Source organism: Macaca fascicularis, chromosome 3, assembly GCF_037993035.2.
Source record: "Macaca fascicularis isolate 582-1 chromosome 3, T2T-MFA8v1.1".
NCBI classification, from domain to species: Eukaryota; Metazoa; Chordata; class Mammalia; order Primates; family Cercopithecidae; genus Macaca; species Macaca fascicularis.
The window spans coordinates 99895998-99918853 of NC_088377.1; the positions used below are offsets into that span (position 1 = coordinate 99895998).

General features: G+C 34.9%; 1 protein-coding gene and 1 pseudogene across 1 annotated transcript in view; both read right to left on the bottom strand.

Annotated features, from left to right (window-relative positions):
* Positions 1-2172: 2172 nt before the first annotated feature.
* Positions 2173-3746, bottom strand: LOC102145021 (26S proteasome regulatory subunit 8-like; annotated as a pseudogene).
* A 2254-nt stretch (positions 3747-6000) lies between these two features.
* The window catches only part of ZNRF2 (zinc and ring finger 2), an 88855-nt gene continuing 71999 nt past the window's right edge, over positions 6001-22856 (bottom strand). The window contains exons 3-5 of the mRNA XM_045388973.3: positions 18773-18878; positions 12466-12545; positions 6001-9064 (exon numbers count right to left, since the gene is read on the bottom strand). Coding sequence (XP_045244908.1) covers positions 12488-12545; positions 18773-18878 — 164 coding nt within the window. The 3' untranslated portion in view covers positions 6001-9064; positions 12466-12487. The remainder of the gene's footprint in view (positions 9065-12465; positions 12546-18772; positions 18879-22856) is intronic.

Below are 22856 nucleotides of genomic sequence, written 5' to 3' on the forward strand. Positions count from 1 at the left end.
GATTTACTTGTGTTGTGAAGATCTGAGAAGACTGGCATAATGGAAAAAGTATGGGACAAATGAACCAAAGGGAAAACCTCAAGAGTGCTTCAGAGTGCATCTCAGCATTTCACTAAGCAAACCCAGGAAAAGCATGGCTACATTCCAATAGGCAGCTAGAGCTAAGCAGGGAGGGGACATGAGGAAAAGTCCAACCCAACCAACCTAGACGTCGTTAAACTAGCTCAACAATCCCACTTATCACATACTTACTGACACCCTAAACATTTGGGTAGAGATACCTCCTACACCCTAATAGACACTGCTATGATCTGAATGTTTGCCCCCACTGAAATTTGTCTTAAACCTTAATTCCTAATGTATCAATATTAAGAGGTAGGGCCTTTAAGTGGTGATTGGATTATGAGGGCTATCTATGTCTCCAAAAATGGAATAATCTATGCATGGATTAATGGTTATTATCAAGGGACTAGGTCAGTTCTCACAAATGGGTCTGTTAAAAAAGCTAGTTTGGTTTTCTCTTGTGAACTCCCTCACCAAATGAAGCACTGTGCTGCCTCTGGACTCTGCAGCACTGGCAACAGAATGGACAACTAGAACTTGTCCCAGATGGGTCAATTCTGCTCTCTAAATCTGTTCTGTTCTTCTGCACTTGCTTTCCCTATTTTCATTGCTTTAGTTCTGCCCCTCATCATCTTGCCTGAATTAGTATAAATGTTCTAACACGTCTCTCTGCCTCCAGTCTCGTACCTCTCGTTAAGTATAAATGTGATTCTTTTTCCTGTTTCAAATCCTTCAATTATAGTTTAAGACATAAATCTCTTCATGATTTATCACCTGTTTACCTCTCCAGACATAGCAACTTTCTTCTTTTTTTATTTTTGGAGACAGAGTCTCACTCTATTACCCAGGCTAGAGTGCAGTGGGACGATCCCAGCTTACTGCAACCTCCGCCTCCTGGGCTCATGCCTCAGCCTTCCAAGTAGCTGGGACTACAGGTGCACACTACCGCACTGGCTAATTTTTGTATTTTTAGTAGAGCTGGGGTTTCGTCATGTTGGCCAGGCTGGTCTCAAACTCCTGGCCTCAGGTAGTGATCCACCCCGCCTTGGCCTCCCAAAGTGCTAGGATTACAGGTGTGTGCCACCGTGCCTGGCCAACATAACATTTTGGGTTTTTTTGAGACAGTCTCACTCTGTTGCTAGGATAGAGTGCAGTGGCGCAATCTCAGCTCACTGCAACCTCCACCTCTCCACCAGGAGAATTGTTCAAGCAATTCTCCTACCTCAGCCTCCCGAGTAGATGGACTACAGGCGCGCACCACCACGCCAGCTACTTTTTGTATTTTTAGTAGAGACAGGGTTTCACTGTGTTGGCCGGAATGGTCTCAGTCTCTTGATCTCGTGATCCGTCCGCTTCCCAAAGCACAGCAACTCTTTAAGAGTGTCTCACTTTCCTCCTATGTTTGTACGTGCTAAGTTTTTTGCCTTGGGAATACTCTTCCCAAACTTTCCACTTTGCATGTTCCACGTCCCCTAGAACTATGATCTATTTGTTCTTAAGTACTTAAGTTTAATCACTCTCTTGTCTAATTTTCCTTTGTACCTCTACACCACCTTGTACATATGTCTATCAGAGCTTTTATTGTTCTCTATTACATGCTTGCTTGCTTTACCCACTAAAAATCCAGTTCCTAGAGATCGGCTATCTCATTTCTACGTCCTTGGTCCATATAATCTACAGAATCAAGTAGTGCTTTATGGTAGCTGATATAGTAAAATCACTGGGTTTTAGTGAGAGTGTAAATTAGCACCCATGATGTTCTCTATTATACCTAGGTTTCTTTAAACACTTCAGTTAAGGTCTTAGATATTACTACTACACCTCATGATTGGAGAGAATACTAAAATTATTCATAAGTGGGCACAAATATGTTTGTTTACACTAGCCACTAACATTAAGTGCTTACTATGTGTCTGGTGCTTACATACATGTACTTTTCTAACTAATCCTCACACCAACCCTGATGTAGGCAGTATTATCTCTTTTTACAAACAAAGTTGGTTGGCGGTGAGGGGGGAGGGGTGCTCTATCTTGCCCAGTGTCCCTAAGACTGTTTCCAGAACTCATGTTCTTACGCTAGGAAACTCAGTATCTTTTACATCATGAAAATTGTGCTTCAAAAGATTTTTTACTCTTTTTTTCAAAACATAATGAAATGTTACTAAATACAAGCTAAATTTTAAAAGTTGATTATACACTAGCAGATCATCCCTTCCCAAAACTTTTTCTTTTTTTTTTTTTTCTTGTTCCACTGAGTTTTACTGTAGGGATACACACAAAAGATGTCCACTCAATTCCATAGTTTCTTGATGGACATGTTTTTCCTCACTGTCCTTTGGCATGAGGCAGGACTTTGTACTATCTCAAAGTCCTTCTGAGTGACATGGACTCACTGTTAACTCAGAGCATACAGGCCGGTTTCTGTACACATGCCCTTCACTCCAGCCCGATGCTCCTGACATAAGCTCAGCAATTTTTCTCAGGTTGATCCCCTGGGTCAGGTTGATTTCTGAGAATGAATCTTGAAAGAGTTGAAAGTGTCCAGTCAGGCCTCCTCATTGCGGGGTGGGAACTCAATTTTTCTGTCAATGTGCCCTGGGCAAAGCAGTGCCGAGTACAGGATATCAATCGTATTAGTAGCCGTGATAAACCGTGATACTCCTGGTACCCTCAAAGCCATCCTCGAAGCATTGTCTGCTGCACTTCACTGGTCCCTCCAGCAACCCCCTCCAGCTATGAGTTGCCAATCAAGTCGATTTCATCCGTGAAGATGACAGATGAGGATTTTCTCTGCCATCACAGAAATTTCCCAATTAATTTCTGTACCAATTCAGAGCCAGAGATATGAATAAAGGTACAGTCCCTATGATAAGCCAGGGCCCAGGCCAACAGTGTCTTCCAAGCAGCACTCCCTTGGGCTGTGCAATGCCCAGTACTTTGAAGAGCTGGGGATGCTTAGCAGGCAGGTCGATCACTTCTTTGATCTCCTTGATCTGCCTATCCAGTCTACCAATCAATTTATAAGTTGAATCTGATGCTTTCTTCACCATCATCAGTGACACCAAGGAGTCCATCTTGTTGGGTAGGATCTTGTACAAAGTGTAGCTGTCATTTCTTAGAACCACCAGGGAACTGGGTGTCACGTCACTGATGCTGATATTTTTGTCCACATCTACGACAAACTTGTTCTTGGGATGCACCTTGACCAACACTTTCTTCTTATCCATGGCCTGGACTACTTCCCCGACATAGGAGTCCTGTTTCTGCAGCAGCTGTAGCTCCTCCTGAAATCGGCACACTTTAGTATTTAGTTCATTCCTGTGCACCTGCTGCCTCCAAAGGTTTAGGGTCTTATCATTCAAAAACAGCTGCATATGCACCTGGAGTTCAGAACTGTTCCTTGTGGCTTTCCCCCATCCAATTTATATTGCAGTTGACCCTGGAGTTCTTCAATCTTGAACAGATAATACTGGCAGAGTCCACTGCCTGCCTTTTCCTCTTCCGGCTCCATCTGCTGTGGTCTGTCAAGTGCCATCTTGTCTTTTCAGCAGAGAACGCCGGCATCTGCTTCCCTCCCCAAAACTTGACAGCTGTCCAATCATATTTCAATTACAACATTTACATATAGGTTTTACATCAGAAATGTCAAAGTACATCTTTTACTAATGGTTAATGTAACAAAGAAAGACTTCTTTGCCCAGTACTAATACACACATTATTACTTATTATAGAATTTTCATTAATAATTTTAAATTCAATTTGTGGGAATGGATATACAAAAATAAAGAAGCCATAACATGAATTCATGGTATTTTTCAGCATTCAGCTATTTCTCAGTTTTAGTGCAATTTATTGTCAACTTCTAGATAGAAGGGAGAATATGACAAATTTCCATGAAAGCACTCTTACTTTCTACTTCTAAATAATGGGAAAATTTAGCAAGATCATTTGGGAGTTTTATTTATTAAAATAGGAATAATGAGCTTTTTCATTTCAGTTTAGAATATACTAATACAAGTTGTTCCTAATACATTTTCTCTGTCTTGTGATTGATGCTTTTGATATCTTATTTAACAGGAAAATACCTAAGAGAGAAAATTAAGGTGTTACAGAAAGAGTTGTGGAAACCATGAATAAAGCAATAGAGCCATGATTTTCAATGAAACTCACATAAACAGTTATTATAAAGAAAGAAAATGTAATAGGCTAGTGTTATAAAGACCAATATCACCAAATTCCAAAATCTCTTTTGACTTCTATAAGGGTCTGCTAACTGTATTATATGAACACAGGTACTCAAAATGCTACTAATAATCAAACCTTTTGAGATTTTGGTACCAGAATTACCAGTAACAGGATACAAGCAGAACTTTATCAAACATAAATCATCAGTGCCCACCAATTTCAACCTACTACGTCAGAAAAGGAAGGCATGAGAATTTAGTAACAGGAGAACTCTGTCATTTCTAGTGCCAAGTCTAGGGGTCCTGAGGTACCTCACTGTTCAGGTCAGAGCTAAGAAACACAATGTTGGTTCATATACAATGCTGGTTCATAGAAAACACAATTTTATCACTTAAATTTTTTCATTTATTTCTGTGATGTAAGTTTATGCCGTGCTGTTCTTTGTCTCTCCATAAACGAGCAACCAAAAATCGCTCTTATTATTAGCCATTGGTCTAAAATTAATGATAGCTTAAATATCTAAAAATAAACCAACCCCCGCTCTAAGTACAGTAATGTTGCATTTTCAACTAAAACTAAGTATTAACATATCTGGTTTCCTTCAGTGCCTTTCATTTTCCACAGAGAATCAGGTGACTTTGGAGACTGTGTGCTTCACATTTAATACAGGAATTCTATGATTTAAAAAGAATATTCAGTTTCCTAGCTTAAGCAAGGCATTCACAAAATATGATACTCAAAGTATTGTTTGGATAAGTTATTACCTAGAAAGGTTTATCAGCTATTCTTGAATATGAATCACTATGAGCACACCACGTAGCAATTTCCTCTAAAGAAAACCAAGCAATTTAGTTTTAGAATGAAAAGATCTGGGGAGAAAAGAAAAGTAGATAGTAAAACAGAGAATTTAACTACTGTTATTCACAACACAGCAAAGAAAAAATCAGAAGTTACACACTTCAGAAAAAAGGGAATAGGCCAAAGACAAATGTTCGCATGCTAGAATTTTTTTTTTTTTTTTTTTTTTTTTAACTAAGAAAATACCTGTACAAGAACAAGGGACACTGAACAAGGGCACTTCACATTTAACCACTCATTGCCAATAGATACTGAGCTCACCTCAGGATCAATCAAAATTGTTAGAAAATGGTCCAAATGAACTAGAAGACTTCCAGCAAGTAACAAACTATACTCATATTTAATAAGCACCATTTACCTCTATGTAGTTTTATATAGTTCTCAGCAATTTGATTTATATGAGAACTTCCTCAGTGAAAGAATAAGATGATTTGGATATTACTATCAATGCACAGTACAGATGTCAATTAGATGGTAAATTCAATTATTCTTAAATTTTAAAACAAGAGTTTCATGCTTTGTTCAAATATAGCTTATTTTTTAAAAAATTCCCCTCTTCCACTCTTATGTTAGGTAATATTTACAATGAATTTACAGTCTTTTTCATTTAAAACAGTGTCAGTATATCTTGCTATAAGACACTAATTTAAGTGACTGTTTTTAACGTCACTATACCCAAACTTAGCAATATGGCTGTGAGTCAAACAAACTTTGAAAAGGAACCTGCCATTTTCATTAACTCATTCAGACTGTAATCTTTGAAATACATATGGCAGATATGCTGAGGCTATTTGGGGGCTATATTTTAGTAAAGTAGCTAGAGTGAAAACTGAAATAACTACGTAACATTTAAAAGAAATATAAGAGTTGCACTAAGAAACCAAAACTTACATATTATGTAACATAACCTTTTTAATGTTGTTTTTGCTAACACAAAAAAAGTTATGCCGTTATTTATATTTCAATTACAACACTGCTCTTAAAACACAATCTATAATCCGTCTTGTAACCAGATCTGAAAAACACATATTAAGACTATGCTTAGTCTGTATCTCTGGCAAAAAGCCAAAGTAAAACAGAATAATTTTACTTTCTCCTAAACATTCTGGTAAGGGGGAAAAAAAAAAAAAGCCAGATCAAAGTAAGGTGAGGATTCAAAATTGGCAATAAATCCATTATGGACAAACAGTAGCACTAAAGTGAACTTTCAGAACATATTGCTTTCTACATATGCATGTGTGATCTTATTTGAACATGAGTATTTACAAAGATTCTAGAAAGCTAAAACCAACTTGATAACCTAGGCTTTCAATCTTTATTGTCTCCCTCATAATAATTAGTTGTCAGTAGTTTCAGCTTAGTATTTAAATATCTATTGTGATTTTATATCTTACTTATACTATTCAGTGTTTGCATAATAAATTTACAAATATTTTAAGTGACATTATATAGAATATTACTTGTATTTTCCAGAATAACGACTTTGACTTTGAATAAAAACTGGAACATTTGGGCTTTAAAAACATTTTTTTCCCTCAATTTCTAAGTTGTTCTTTTTAGGAAGTCACTGACAGAGATTGAATTTAAAGTAAAAATGTCAACTTTGTAAATTTTGTCAAAAAAGGGATTGCTATAAACAGATTTAAGTGAATACTGTTCCAGACAAATATAATAATCAAGTAGCACTTGACACTGACAAGCACTGAACTTTCTTTAAAACCATAGGAGCTTCTATTGTAGCAAATGCAGCACAGAACCTTATGACAAAGAAGGGCTAAAAAGTGAATTTAAGCCAATATAGGTTAGAAAGTAAACAACGGAACTATTAAATTGGTGCAAAAGTAATGGCAGTTTTTGCAATGACTTTTGCATTAACCTATCACAAAATCAACTTCCAGGAGAATATAGTTAATCCTCACAGCTGTAATAAATCTCTTCCTTTAAGAATGGAAGACAACAAAACAATTCTCATCACAACAGTATACCAGTAATAGAAAATGAATCAATTATTCACATTCTAAGAGGTTTTACTTGAGGAGGCTGGGCAGGAGGGTATGAAAGCTTACAAAATCGAAAACATGAAATAAAATGAATTCAAATTAAGACTTCATGGTAACAGAAAAAAATCAGAAAAAGAATTGTTTCGTTAAGGGATGAATATTTTCCATAACTAGTTAAAAAGCACCTATTAAACTGTGCCTTCAGCTGTCAAAATAGAGGTTTTGGATTCCTTTAGCAATTGCAGCATAACAAAAGGCATTTCACAGCATAACTTCAGGGAAAATGTTATCTGATCTGGAATCATACAAAATGCAATTAAAAACTCTTAATTATTTATAATACACAAATTTTTCTGGGTAGCAGCAGTTGCTCCTGTACTTGCCCTTTTAAAAAATGTGAAACAGAAGCCAGAAAAAGTAGGGGAAAAAGTTTAGAGAAGATTAAGAGTAGCAGCGTTAAATAAAACAGCAAATTCTTAAATACATTAGGAGTAAAGAAAGATTAAAACAAGGAAACAGTACTTACTGTGCAACTTTCAATTATACCAAGTAAAGTGCACCACCTAGTTACTGATAACATTTTCCCTATGTTGAAAACACAAAACCTACTTATCGATATTTTTGATATTAAAAAAAAAAAGACATTCACTATTGTAGCCCTGACAACTCTTCCAGTATTTTTAACCATTCAGATGTATTATGTGGGAATATTTATTAACATAATTTTGTTTAACACATTTCTTTCTATACAAACTGAATTTAAAAGTGTCTATAACATTTTCAATTACAGTAATAACACATGAATAAATTATAAATTAACAAAATCTTCATATCTACTTAAAAAAATCATTTATCAAATGCTAACCTCCAGATTATCTGGAAAATTAAAGATGCAAATTGTTATAAATCTGGCATCCCAATTAAATTACAATTTTTTAAGGTATATAAAATCTCCCTCAAATTATTCCAAGTTTCACTCCAGAAAATTTTATTTTACCCTTTTCTTAAGTTTACAGCCTGCTGAACATTTTACCCAAATTTGAGAGAACTGCCTGGAGATGCAAAGCACAATAAAATAATTACATGAAAAGAACAAACAAAAGATACCCGTTAAAACAGTTATTTTAGCTGGCAGCACTTAAAATTGGTAATCTGTATTTTTTTTAAGTTGCATAGCTGCAAGATGATTCACTGCTGATTAACTGCTGAGCAGTTTTATTTAAGAGGATAAGAATATTTAATAAATTGCAATTCAGTAGAATATTCTATATTTAATTAAAATGTAATTATGTAATGTGATTTGCTCTTTGGACTGCATTCTGATATTAAACCTTTAATTTAAAAATATTAACATATTTTAGCTTTCCTATGTAGAAGTCTATTTTCCACTCTTGGGGGAAAAAATGGAAGAACTTGAGATCATGGTCTACATTCAGAGAATGTTTTTACTGCTTGATTACATTTCTTGGTTTCACATTTAACACTTTAATTTATAAGAAGTAAATTATATGTTTTTCAATTTAAGAACAGATGAATGCAGAAACATTATGTTGGGGAAAACAAAGAGACCCCAAACTGAAAAACAAAACAAATCAAAACATAACTAGTTGTGCAGCTCTGGAGAACTCAATAAAAAGTAAATCAACTTTGAAATCAGTTAACTTTGGCATCTGAATACAAAATGTTTATCAGTATTACCCTATGTAGATGACTATTAAGGGATATGCAGCATTTTCAAAATCCCTGTGTGTCCTTTGTATGCATGTTTGGTACACTGAGTTCTGTGGTCACTGTCCTCTCTTCAGCAGGGTTTTTACCCCAGTATGATTGTCCATCTCTGTATTACCAAGTCCCACAAAACTCAGATTTCTGGCTGAGTATGCCTGCCTTTTTGTTTCTCCAGAGACAGATCTTCATATCCTCTTGGTTTTTCAAGCATCTTGTAAAGACGAGAAAACCTGTGTAAAAATAGATTTCTCCATGAACATTGCTTTAGTTACTGTAAGTTTTCATACCCTTACTTACTGTTCTGAAAACTCATAAAGCCAGTGATCTGGAGAAGAACAGATTAAGACACAGAAGGACCAATTAAAGTTTAGTCACAAAAAATACATAACGAAGTCATCCCCCTTTCACAATAAGGACTACACCCAAGTAAAGAATGCACACACACGGAGTTTTAAAATATTTCTCCTAAGTAACTAAAAATCTCAAAAAAAGTACAGCAATTTTCTAACTAATTAAGACCACAAATATTCATGTCTCTCTATTTTGGGTTGACTGTTAAATTCTTATGCTGAAGGATATCGAAAACGTTGAGCTTTATGGCTACATAGTGCCTTATAAAATGTTTTAACAACACTGAATCCTCCTCAAACCCATATACCTTTAATCTAGGACTATTAAAATGTATACAAAAATGTATCACTTGATAAATAAGGTCAGGACAGAAGCAAAAACGTACAAGAGTCAAGATATTCCATGTCTATAAATTCTTAAAAATGACTCTTCAAGACCCACAGAAGCAGACTCCATTGGTTCAGATTTCTGTACACACCTGATGAACAGAGCATGTAGTAGGCTAGTTTCAAATTCAGGTTCTATATATGAAAGCAAACAAATAAGCAAATATAACACTCATATGTAACATAAGAAAATGGAAATGTTGTTGAAGACCAACAGACATATGCATTTCAGCTATGAGATGAGATGTATGCTCCACATATCCCATAAGCTCACTGTGACACTAAAGGAAAAATTCAGCCGATGAAAGAAAAAAATTGTATATGACATAATTCCACCTCACAAAAAACAGCTTATCGGCTCTATGGTCTAAATATTTGTGTACTCCCAAAATTCCTATGTTGACACCTAATCTGCAGTGCTATAGTATTAAGAGGTGGGACCTTTGGGACATGATTAGGTGATGAGGGCTCTGACCACATGAATGCAGTCAGTATCATTACAGAAGCTTGAGGGAGTCTGTTGTCCCACCACATGAGGACACAAAAAAGGTGCCATAAATGAGGCATGAGCCCTCATCAGACACCAAATCTACTGGCTGGAACCTTGATCTTAGACTTTCCAGCTTCCAGAACTGTAAGCACTATATTTCTATCATGTATAAATTACTCAACTAAGGTATTTTGTTACAGCAGCCCAAAATGCACTAAGAAAGAATAAAAAGACAAATTTTACCTATAGATGAAGGATTTAGATGTATTACTTTGACATGTAAAATACTAAGACAAAAATTTCATTTTGTTAGCAACAGTTTTCAGTACTTCCCTTACAATGCTTCTATAATTTTAGCCACAGTTTCCTTTTGTCTCAAACGTAAGGTGACAATGAAGGCATTCCAAACCTTTTCTATGGTGAAATAAAAACATATGTGCACATATATTCAAAATACCACTCCACCACTATAGCCACAGTGCTCAGCCTCAATTCATATTTTAAATGTGTCAAGGCATATTCTGAGTAAGTTCACAGGAAAGGTTAAAATCTGACCGTCTTTTAGTACTCTACAGTTTACCAAGGCTTTCACATTTCACATGCACATGCGTAGTCTTATGAGACTGAACTGCAGTTCTCATTTCAGGTGCTATTGCTGCTATTATCCCAAATCTTCTCTGTCAATATTCTAATCTGCTACTCTTAAATCATCTTCCACCAATACAGCAACAGAATTCCTTGACTGTGTTTATTACCTCAACACTTTTATTCTCAAATTTAAGAGAAGTTATTGAAATAAAAGGAAATGGGGGGAACAGCACAGGACTAGACCTCAGGATGTCATCTGGTCTAGTTCCTTGCCATCAGTCTCAGCCTCCCAGAAAAGTCTGCTGTTACTGTCTTGAGTCCCTGAACAAAGAGACTCTAACTCATGAAATTTAGCTAATTCTAGGATTAGCCAAAATGCTCTGCCTTGATATAACAATCCAATGCTTTATTATCATCTCTGCAAGTCTTTTCATAAAAGCTTTTCATATATTTGAAGATAGCAATTAACCTTTATTTTTTCAAAGCTAAATGATGTCAATTTGATGTACTTATGAAATGTGAAAAAAAAGGCCTATGAAAATACCCAATTGAGGTCAGCATTCAATTCACGAAACATTTTCAGATAATGCAGAACCATGAAAAACAAATCAATAGAACTAGTTTTTTTTTTTTTTTCGGTTGTAAAATGCAACTTTATTTTTTGCCTACTATATAGACAGGCACTTTATTACATGCTAAAAATACAAAAGTGAATGATTAAATTGAATGAATAAATTTATGATGCGACTTTTGGAAGAAAATGTTCCTACCTAAAAAGAGTGAAATTGCTAAGAGCAGTCTTTGGAACCAGAATGCCTGGGTTCAAATTTCATCCCCATCAACAAACTAGTTATCTGACCTTGAAAAGTCAAGTTTCTTAACCTCTCTATACTTAACTTCTTCATCTGTGTAATAGGAATAGTAATGGTACTGAGCTCAAAAGGGTTATTGTAACAATTAGATGAGTTACTAACAGATGTAAAATGCTTACAACAACATCTGGCACATAATAATACTAAATGATTAGAACTATTATTTTTTGGTTTGGTTGTTTTTGAGAGAGTCTCGCTCTGTCGCTCAGGTTGAAGTACAGTGGCATGATCTCGGCTCACTGCAACCTCCACTTCCTGGGTTCAAGTGACTTTTTTTTTTTCTGAGACAGAGTCTCGCTCTGTCGCCCAGGCTAGCGTGCAGTGGCGCAATCTTGGCTCACTGCCAGCTCCACCTCCCAGGTTCACGCCATTCTCCTGCCTCAGCCTCCTGAGCAGCTGGGACTACAGGCGCCTGCCACCAGGATCGGCTAATTTTTTTTGTATTTTTAGTAGAGATGGGGTTTCACTGTGTTAGCCAGGATGGTCTCGATCTCCTGACCTCATGATCCGCCCACCTCGGCCTCCCAAAGTGTTGGGATTACAGGGGTGAGCCACCATGCCCGGCCTCAAGTGATTCTTGTACCTCAGCCTCCCGAGTAGCTCTGATTACAGGTGTGCACCACCATGCCTGGCTAATTTTTGTATTTTTAGTAGAGACGGAGTTTCACCACACTGGCCAGGCTCGTCTTGAACTTTTGGCCTCAAGTGATCCACCTGCCTGAGTCCTCCCAAAGTGCTGGGATTACAGGCATGAGCCAGCACACCCAGCCAACAATTAGAATTATGTAATATTTTTAATGTAAGTTTTCTATGCAGTAGCCTAAGTGTCTGAAACATACACACACACACTCATGCACCTCAATGAGTAAATGAATAAATTAAAATTATAGTTTAGAATGTATAATTTGGGCTAATGCTTCAAAAAGTAATTACAAAAAAATTACCTATAAAACAGGAAGCTGATGCTTAATCTGAAGGGTGCTCAGGGCAAGATCTATTTACTTCAAACCATTCATCTATGCAGCTAGAAAGGAACAAAACCAGAAAAATTGAGATACTTATACTAATTATGTATATCATGACAGTCACAGTAAAAATACTTACTTCTTGACTTTAATATATTTTTTGCAGAAAAAAATCAGCATTTTAAATTATATTTGGCATACATAAGTAACAGATAAGAATGTTTATTATATTTTGATTCTAAGCAATTAAGAAAAAAAACTTTGCAAAAATATGCTATAAAGTCCTTTAAAGTTCAAATGGAACTACTTCCAAAAGATAATCTGAAGAACTAGCACTTTACTAATATTCAAAACTGAATGACAAATTCGGATAATATCTCTTTTCAAAACAGTTATTCATTTATGCACATTATCAAGCTGTTCATGTCACCTATAAATGTAATAAAAAACAGCTTTTAAATTTTAATCCTTGCCAATATTTCATCATTTTTAAAGCTATATTTATATGCGATTATTGAATATTTAAATTCTAGCTCACCATGTAATACATATACACACAAATAAATATACCATAAACCATTTGCATTTATGAAGTATTTCATGATCTTATTTTATTAGAAGCTAAATATTAGGGTGCATATGATCATCATCATTGTAGATCTGCACTGTCCAACAGAGTAGACAAGAGCCACATACTGGTAATTTAAGATTTATTTAAATAAAATTTAAAAATCCAGTTCCTTAGTCACACTAGCCACATTTCAAGCGCTCAACAGCAACATGGCTCATGACTACTCTAGGGGACAGCATAGATATAGAACATTTCCATTATGGTAGAAAGTTCTGTTTCACAGTACCATGACAGATGACAAAATCAAAGTCTAGTAACTAGCTATTACTTTCCTAACAGCTAGCAAGTTATCCAAGCAAGATTCAACCTGTTCAACATTTTCACTGGTGACATATTTCAAATCTGGATATGCTGCAAAGCAACAAGGCTTGGTTAATATACTGAAGGGCAAAATTAACATTTATCATCCTCATGTCCAGAGAGGTTGGTTTGGTAGGAAAAGTGATAGATGAAATTAAAAAGAAAAAAGGTAGAGTACCACATCAACAGGTTCTTTCAAATATCTGAATTTCAGCTGCCATTAAAACTTTTGTTCTCTAAATATATACCAGTTTGGCTTAAGACGTTGTTTTCAGCCTGCTCTCTACCACTTGGCCCTGGAAGTTCCATTGTGTCTACCAGAAAATCTCTTAAAACGAAATTCTGAGAATCAAACAAAATACTCCAGATGTGTTAATTCATAATATACCTGAATATTATCTATTTGCAATCTAACATGAGTACTCCTTATTTTACAACCAGGTAATTCTGGCTCATCATGAGAAAGTAATCATTTAAAACTCCAGGTCCTCTTCACATAAATGTCTATCAATCTACTTATGTTCCATTCTAAGCTATATTTATTTGTTATTTACATGATTATATTACCTTCTCTCATGCCCAGCAGGAAAGCACTATCCTCAATTTGGTACTTTTCATTCCTAGGCATCTTATTACTCTATATAACTATATATGCGTATATTCTAAAACAACATATAGTACTGTTTCCATGTTTAAAACAGTTTGAGATTTGCAATTGTTAGTAAGTCTCTTGTTTTCACATTTTCACTTTTTGTTTTTTGAGACAATCTTGCTCTGTCGCCCAGGCTGGAGTGCAGTGGCAACATCTCGGATTACTGCAAACTCCGCCTCCCGGGTTCAAGTAATTCTCCTGCCTCAGCCTCCCCAATAGCTGGGATTACAGGCACCACCTGCCACACACCCAGCTAATTTTTTTTTTTTTTTTTTCCAGTAGAGACAAGGGTTCACCATGTTGGTCAGGCTAGCCTTGAACTCCTGACCTCAGGTGATCCACCAACCTCAGCCTCCCAAAGTATTGGGATTATAGGCATGAGCCCCTACCACACATGGCCTGTTTTTACATTTTCATTGTGCACAGCATTCCATTATATAAATATACACAATTTTACATATACATTCTTTTACTGATGGATATTTTCAATGATGCTATGAATATTCTTTGAGATAAGGAGTTTGTGCCCAAATACAAGTTAATTTCCTCATTAAGCACACTGTTTCAAATCACTTAAAAAAATCACAGCAAAGCTTTCTCAATGAAAGAAGCATAGTGTTGACTTAACTGGCAGAAACTCCTTATTGCCTTCTGGACTTGCACTTTGAATAGTAGCACTGTCTTACAGCAAAAGATCAAGAGTTTCTCTAGGGCATACATGCAGAGGTGGAATTACTGAGTTGTAGAATATGTACTCCACACAGCTATTACAGAGTTATCTACAAAATATGCCTATTTATATTATTTATTGGCCAATGGAAGGTCCTTTTTTCTGAACTGACTGATAGTTTTCTAGGAAACTATTATCCAGGTATTTCAGTTATAATATACAGGTTTTTGACAAACACTGCTTTCCACAAAACTGTAAGCTAAAAGTAACCGGGCTTGGGGGCAAAGTCAGGTTTAAGGCAGACTACTCAAATAACACAATTTTATCACCAGAACAAAGACATGCTCATTCCCAATAAATAGAACACTACTGTAAATATGTTTTTTTTTAAATGGTGAAGTTAGCTTTACAGAAAGAGGATTAAGGTAGGATTGAGACTGCTGAGTTACAAAGAAAAAAGCTAATGCACAAATTGTGAGAACTGTGAAATAAGGACTCCACAACAAAGCCCATGGTCTAACTAAACTAAGAGTAAGAACACGGGGAGATGAGTATACTGTAGCTGTTATCTGATGAAGCAGAACATTAATGTGCTGGAAAATCTTAGGTAGAACCAGTAAGATCCTGATTATATTGTCTTCACTCTCATTTACCAATTGCAATGAGTTCAGTGCATTACAGAAAGTCATAGAGGGAGAATATTATTTCCAATACCAAACCTCTTTTATTATGTGTATTGAAAAACAATCCTAGTATAAAGTCTAGTTTTTCACTTTTTTGCTGTGTCATGAAACAAATAAGTTTTAAATTTTAATAGAGCCAAATTTATTAATCTTGAAATTATTTCTTGGGGAGAAGTGTATCCCAGACAAAAAAATAATTCCCTACCAAGAGGTCAAAAACATTTCCACTATTTTCTTTCCTCACCACTTTAGATTTTGGTTCTCAGAGGCAGGTGTTTAATCAACCTAGAATCGACTTTTATTTCAAATGCAAGATAAGGACTCAACTGTTTTTCCATATCAATAACCAATTGATCCCAGCACCATTTATTGAATAGTTCATTCTTTCTCTCCTATACTGTAATTCCATCTCTGGCAAATCAATTTTTTTCATTTATTCAACATTTATATAGCATCTATTATGTATGTGTCAGCACTTGTTTATACCCTTACAGTCTATGAAGTTGTTTCTACTGTCCTCATCTTATGAATTGAGAGAGAAAAAAACTAACTTGACCAAAATCACACAGAGAATTAGTGGAGGAGCTGGGATTCAAATATTGAGTGTCCTGACTTCAAAGTCCATGCTCTTAACTCCCATGCTATGCTTTCTCTCCAGATAGGCACAAGTGTTTATGGACTCCATTCCGTTCCACTGGCTCACCTGTGCCATTTCCATACTGTCTTAATCAATATGGTCTTATAATAAATCTGTACAGGACAAGTTCCACCAACATGGTGTTCTTCTTCATGAGTGTCTTAACTGTTCTTGGCCCTTCACTCGTTGGTCCCCATGTAGTTTTGGCAGCAACTTGTCAAATTACATGAACTAACCAGTTGAGATTTGACTTAGGTAGTATTAACTATATAGAGCAATCTGAGGTAAAATAACATCATTATGACACTGAGTCTTCCTATCTACAGTATGGTATATGTCCAGATTTATTTCAGATTGCCTATATCTTTCAATAAAGTTTTCAAATGTTATCTAAAGTCTTATATATCTTTTATAAAATTTAATCCTAATACGCCTTATAGTCCTTTTAGTCTCTGTTGACATTAATGTTATAGTTTCAGATATATTTCCTTTTTTCTTGTTGCAATATGAATGCAACTTATTTCCATAGGTTGATCTCATATCCGGCAACCCTGTTGAACTCTCATGAATTTTAATAATTTATCCAGTATTTATTGTTAGCTTTTATTTTTAAATCATTAATATGCAAGGATAGAATTTTACTGAAAGCTTTCTCACATTTATTAAGTTAATGTTTCTTTAATTTGTTAATGTAGTAAATTACATCTACACATTTTCTATCTTACAGTATCTTTGCATTCCTAGCATAAATGCAACTTGGTCATGAGGCATTATTTTAGATATATATTGTTAGATAGTTATTGTTGAGTTGGGTTTGTTGATATGTTTTTGGACTTTTATATATATGTTCATAAATGAGAGTGCTTCCTAATTTTCTTTCCTGTACTGTCACCTGAGTTTGGTATCAAGTTTATACTTTTCTCATAAAATAAACGGGAGAACCATCTTTTTCTACTTTTTTGAAGAATCTAAGGTTGTTAGCATGGTGTTCTCTGGATATCTGGTAGAATTCATTGTTGCATTGTCTCTACAGGCCTGTTTTTTCTCATTATTTTTAATTTCTACTGCGTCTGAATTCACATTCCTCATTTTTTCCCTCTAGAGGCAATCCTGTTCTGAACCAACTGGTGGTTTGTGGGTCTCTAGTATGTCATTTTAAAATTTATTTTCTTCTCTGATCTTCATTATTTTCTTCTATTTTCTTTGTGTTTATTCTGCTGTTACTTTTCTAATTTCTTAAGTAAGAAACTTGGCTTATTGGATTTTCAGCCTTTCTTTCTACTGTAACATGAACCTTCTGAGGATCACTCTAGGTACTTGTCAAAAATATCACTGTAATTCAGTTCTGAGTATTTCCTGCATTCCATGATGATTTTTTCTTTGATCCACAAGTTACTCAAAAGTATTTATGAGGATTATTTACCTTTTTATTAGTGACATCTAATAGTAGTCAGTGTACAGCATCCTATATGGCACCAATTCTTTGTACTTTGCTGCGATTTACTTTATGGTCTAGGACATGATCAATGTCTATAATACTTCATGTGTGGTTGAAAAATATGTATTCTCTAATTAATTGATGGGCACAGATACAAATATGTATACACATCAATTAGATCAAACTTGTTAACTGCATTGCTCTATTTTTCTAGGTCTTGATTCATTTTTTGTGTATGTGGCTTGACTCAATGAAAGGTATATTGAAATGTCCCATTCTGACAGAGCAAGACTCCGTCTCAAAAAAAAAAAAAAAAAAAAAAAAAAAGAAATGTCCCATTCTGATGATAAATTTGTCAGTTTTGTCTGAGGGTTTTATAAATATTTTGAGTTATTAGATACATAAAAATAGAATGTCATATACTTTTTGTCATTCTATAGGAATTCTACCCCTAATAATGCTTTTTGCTGTAAAGTTTGCTTTGTCTAATACTACTAGTTTAGCTTTGCAGATTTTCTTTTAGTTAATATTTGCCTGGATATAGTTGTCTATCTTTTTACTTTCAAATGTTATGTATCCTTATATTTAAATGTGTTATCAACTATCTATCCCAACCTTTCAATCTGTTTTTCAGCTAGTAGGTTTGTTCTATGTATATTTATTACAACTGATATCTTTGGATATATTTTTGTCTCCATATTTTGTTTTATTTACTCTGTTTTCTCTAAGTTTTTCCCCCACCCTATCTTTAAGTATTAAGTACCGTATTTTCATCAGGTTGAAAGTTATAGTTTTCTTTTTGTGGTTACCTTAAACTTTTTTTTAACCCCCAATTTTTTCTGTATCACCCTAAAAGCAAGAAGACCATATGAGAAAGCAGACAGGTTTTGGAGTCAAGCAGATTCCAAATCTACTGGAATCTCAGCTCTGCCATTTACTAGCCTTGTAACCTTGAGGAAATTCCATACTGCCCCTTAGCTTATTTCCTCAATTGTAAAATGCAATGGTTACAAGGCTTACATGAGATAATCTATTTAAGAAGCTATGGACAACAGCTGGGTCATAGCACATGCTTTAAAAATAGTAGCCTTTTGGATACAAACAGATGTGGGCTCAAGTCTTAGTTCAAGTAGAGAAAAAAGATCATTAAGTTTTAAGAAGTGTGTGTGAGACAGGGAGGGGGTGGTTTCAATGAAGATTCCTTTTCAGCCCTAATTACAATGTTAGAAACTGTGAGAATAATCTTTTACTCTAATACCAACTTGGTGAACTTACCCTTTATGATATATGCATAGACAAGGCAGTCGTGCTATAGTATCTCCCTGCTGCAATTCTTCAAGGCATATTGCACATTCCCCAGCATCTTTACTCAGTACATCCTCTGAAGAAAGATAAAATGAATTCAGGGCAATAAAATTATCCATCAAATTGAAAAAAGAATTATGTGAATGCTAATAAATAAAAAGTTGTGATTCTACCTTACTTGGCATACCTTTTCATCAGAAATACATAAAACTCAGCACGTGTATCTGAAATACTATTCATAAATGACTGAATAATGTTCACCTTTACTCCCAGTGTCTCGCGTTTTCATTTCTATTTTACTGAAGCATTTCAGTAAGCAAAAACAGTACAGAATCACCCAAGTTGTGCAGATTTTGCTCTATAAGTTTATCAATAAGCTAGTTATTTGTACCATGAATTTCTTTTCCTTTAATGTGATCAAGATAGTTCAAAGAATTTTACAGTGTAATGTGGCAAAAAAGACATGAAAACAAAATACTATAATTTTAAAAATTACAAAATAATAAAATTGGGTAAGTACAAGAAATCACCGCGAATGTGGGACTTTTAAAAAGTTGCTTAACTCAAGAAAATGCAAAGGAATATCAAAAGTTTTGTGTAGATTCTGAAAGAGACTTTTGGAAATTTGATGACTTCAGAATTGGATGCAGCAATTCTTCATAATCTTTTTCCATGACAATGCCAAGCCTACTCCAGGCATTAATTAGAGTGGCTTCCAAAAGATCTGCAGGGTATTTAAAAACGAACAAACAAACAGACGAACAAACAAAAAACTCTATGGTATGCTTAAAATCTCCAAGGGTAAATCTCTTCATAATACACATTTTTCTTTTAAAAATTATATTCTAATGCTAAATTTTAATTTTTAAAAGCAGTTTGCTTAAAATAGAGTATGTAAGCCAGATTTACTTTGTTACTCTTTTTTAAACGCAGAACAAAACATGCCATTACTGAAGAACATGGATAAACTGCTCCAGAGTATATGTTCTTCGTTTAGAGAATGGAAAGCTAAAGCAGGAACATGCAATATGAATTTATACTATAATTAACAAATTACTGCTTTTCAAAATAAAAAATCAAATATGCTAAACGGGAAAGACTGCATCAATCTTTACCTAAATTCTGAAAGAAACGGAAAGGCAGGGAAGTTTTCTAAAGTTATATATTTGTTTGATATGCCCATTCTTCCTATAAAAACCAATCAACAAATTCGATTGTGTACATTATCTGTAATAGTACCTTGCAGAAAAATTCATTCTATAAGAAGTGGTTCTTCCCTTTAATTATTCATTTGAGACTGCACATTAAGAGGGAACACAGACTCTATTTGTTCTACATAAGAGAAGTTACCAGGAGATGATTTACTCAGAAGGCTGGAGGAGGTAACAGGGCACCTTCTGCAGAATAAGCAAAGGCCTCAGCAAGAAGGGTTTATATCAGCTGAACGGACTGAATACCTTAGGAGTGATTTCAGCTAACTACTGGGCAGCTCACAGGCTAATGTATTACAATCAGAAACTTAAGCAGGTAAAGATTTCTGGACAAGCAAAGCTGGATAAATGGAAAATGTTATTACCACTTCCCTGAAGTGCCCTCCCTTTCCCCAGTTTTTTTTTTCTCTTAGCCCTAGAGATCCTACCCACTACTCCCACTCCATCCTGCACCCCATGCCTTTTCTCATCCTCTTGATCTCCATTTTTCTCTTATTGTTCTGGTATCTTTCAATAGGAGATTCAGATAGGGAACAAGTTTAATGTAAAGCATCTTACTGATAGCAGTGAGAACAAAAAGAAAAAGGATCTAAAGGAAACACTAAAAAAACTTGGTAAAGGTCTATAATTCCAAGTAATATGGTATATTCTCACCACTTACATATTTTTTCATCACAAAGATATACCATTCTTATAAAAGAATTATGTGAGAATAAGTTTCACAACCAATTTTAAAAAGTCAACCACCACTTTTTATCAAACCTAAAACATCAATGGTCATAATATGCACCATTAGCTTTATATACCATCAAATTAAAAAAAAAAAAAAACGCTTCCATTAAACTATGATGCAACATCGATTTTAGACGTATCTCATTTTCAGAGCTCTTCAAAGTCTGAGATGAGAATATTTTAAAAGGTCTAAATTTTATCCTATTTATAAGAAAATTTACAGTACAACAAAGACAAATCCAGCCTATCTATAACTAACAGAATGATACATATTTTAAGAACACAATGCTTAAAATTGACAGGGACGAGACTTATCCCTCAGATGCTTTGCAGGTACTAATTTTAAACAATCTTTTTAGTGTAATTCAGAATGCTGGGTTAAAGTCATTTAAAAGATAAGCTCCCTTAAACCCTAGCAATAAAAAATAATCAGAACTGTACTTCAGAATTGTATTTTCTGTTCAAGAAAAGTATACCTGTACACAAAAACATCCCGAACACACTGATTTCAGTGTAGAAACAGCCTAGTGTCTACTAAAAATAGCTTCTAGTGAAATAAGCTCTGCTCAGAAAATTAAATGCTAATGTTAACATATTGTAGCCACTGATCAGCTGCGTTTTGATGAGCAACTCTGAGTTAGAAGATAGTTCACTCTGACTTCAAAACCTCATGATTACAGCTTCAAATAGCAAATGCTTAATTTTCACATTTTAAAGTCTTGTTTCCACTAGAATGTGTCTTTGTAGGTTTAAAAACACTTTCAGTTTTGAAAATTCACTGTGGAATGTGATTAATTTTTGCCTACCTGAGGGTTTGCTAGAGTAGTCCCCTCTCTCACCCCTATAATGACACTTTCATTCAAAGGAAAGTTTTGAGCTTTTGCCTTCCCATAGGTAACTAGGTTTCACAATTTTGAAAGACTTGTTAGTAATGTAATACATTCATACTTAAAAATAGGACCTGGAAATACCACTAAACCCAGGATACTAAAGCATCTTCAAGACAGTTGGGAAAAGATAAAAAATCTAAAGATCAACCAGTTGAAAACATTCATGAAGATATCACCCACAGGGATTAAGAGTCACACTTCGGAACCGGAATATCTTGGGGTAGACTACTAACTATCCAAAAGTGATATTAAAGAAGCAGAGAAGGGAACACTCACAGATTTAACTACAATAGTTGGCTAGTCTGGATTCCTCCTCCACAAGCAACGATCAATGGAGACACGCGAGATTGTAAATAGGGAACTAAACGTGTTGCTTTATAAGACATCTTAACATCTACAGTACCTCAACATCTATAGTAGTAAATGTTAAATAAGCGCATTGCTTACCAATTTAGTGCCTTGTCTTAGTCATGTAATCTATGCATTAATTTAGATGTACTGATTACAGGAAAAGAAAAGTTAAAAGACTGGAAAAGAGCAATGATTTTTAACCAGAAGTGGGCACTAGAATCACTTCAATGGGTGCATTTTCAACATTTAACAAAAAATTGTATGTACCTGAGCCCCATCCCTGGAGATTCTGAAATATATGCCTGCCTCACAAATGCGATTGCTATCAAAGAATAGCTTAAGTAGAAAGAGTCTAAGATTTAAAGTTGAAAACTTAATATGAATTTCCATTCTCACGAACAAAAATGTTCATCAACCTCAAGTTTCCTTTTATTCTTCTGCTAAAGGTACTCAAAATATTAGAGATGAAATTTTAAAGAATTGTATGAAAAAATTTTTAAGTTATAAAAAACACTAAACAAAATGTTAGTTATTACCAGATAGTACTTCATGCACCTCTCCAAAAACAAAGTCAGTCATCTTCCTATTTCTTTTGCTCTCCATCTTGGTATTCCACTTGTTTCAAAATTAAACACTGTCATCAAATAACTCCATGAAGACCACGAACTTAGGCACCTATTATAACTGCCAGGTTGGGAACAACTCCAAGCAGATGACGCTGCCTAATTAATTTATGTTTTGGCTTCATTCCATATTTTAAAAGGATTAAAAATATGCACTTAACGTGCTTTTGACATATTTAAGTCACATGTTAATCCTATGAAGTAATAACTATTGTCACCTTCATTTTACACATAAGGAAACTGAGGC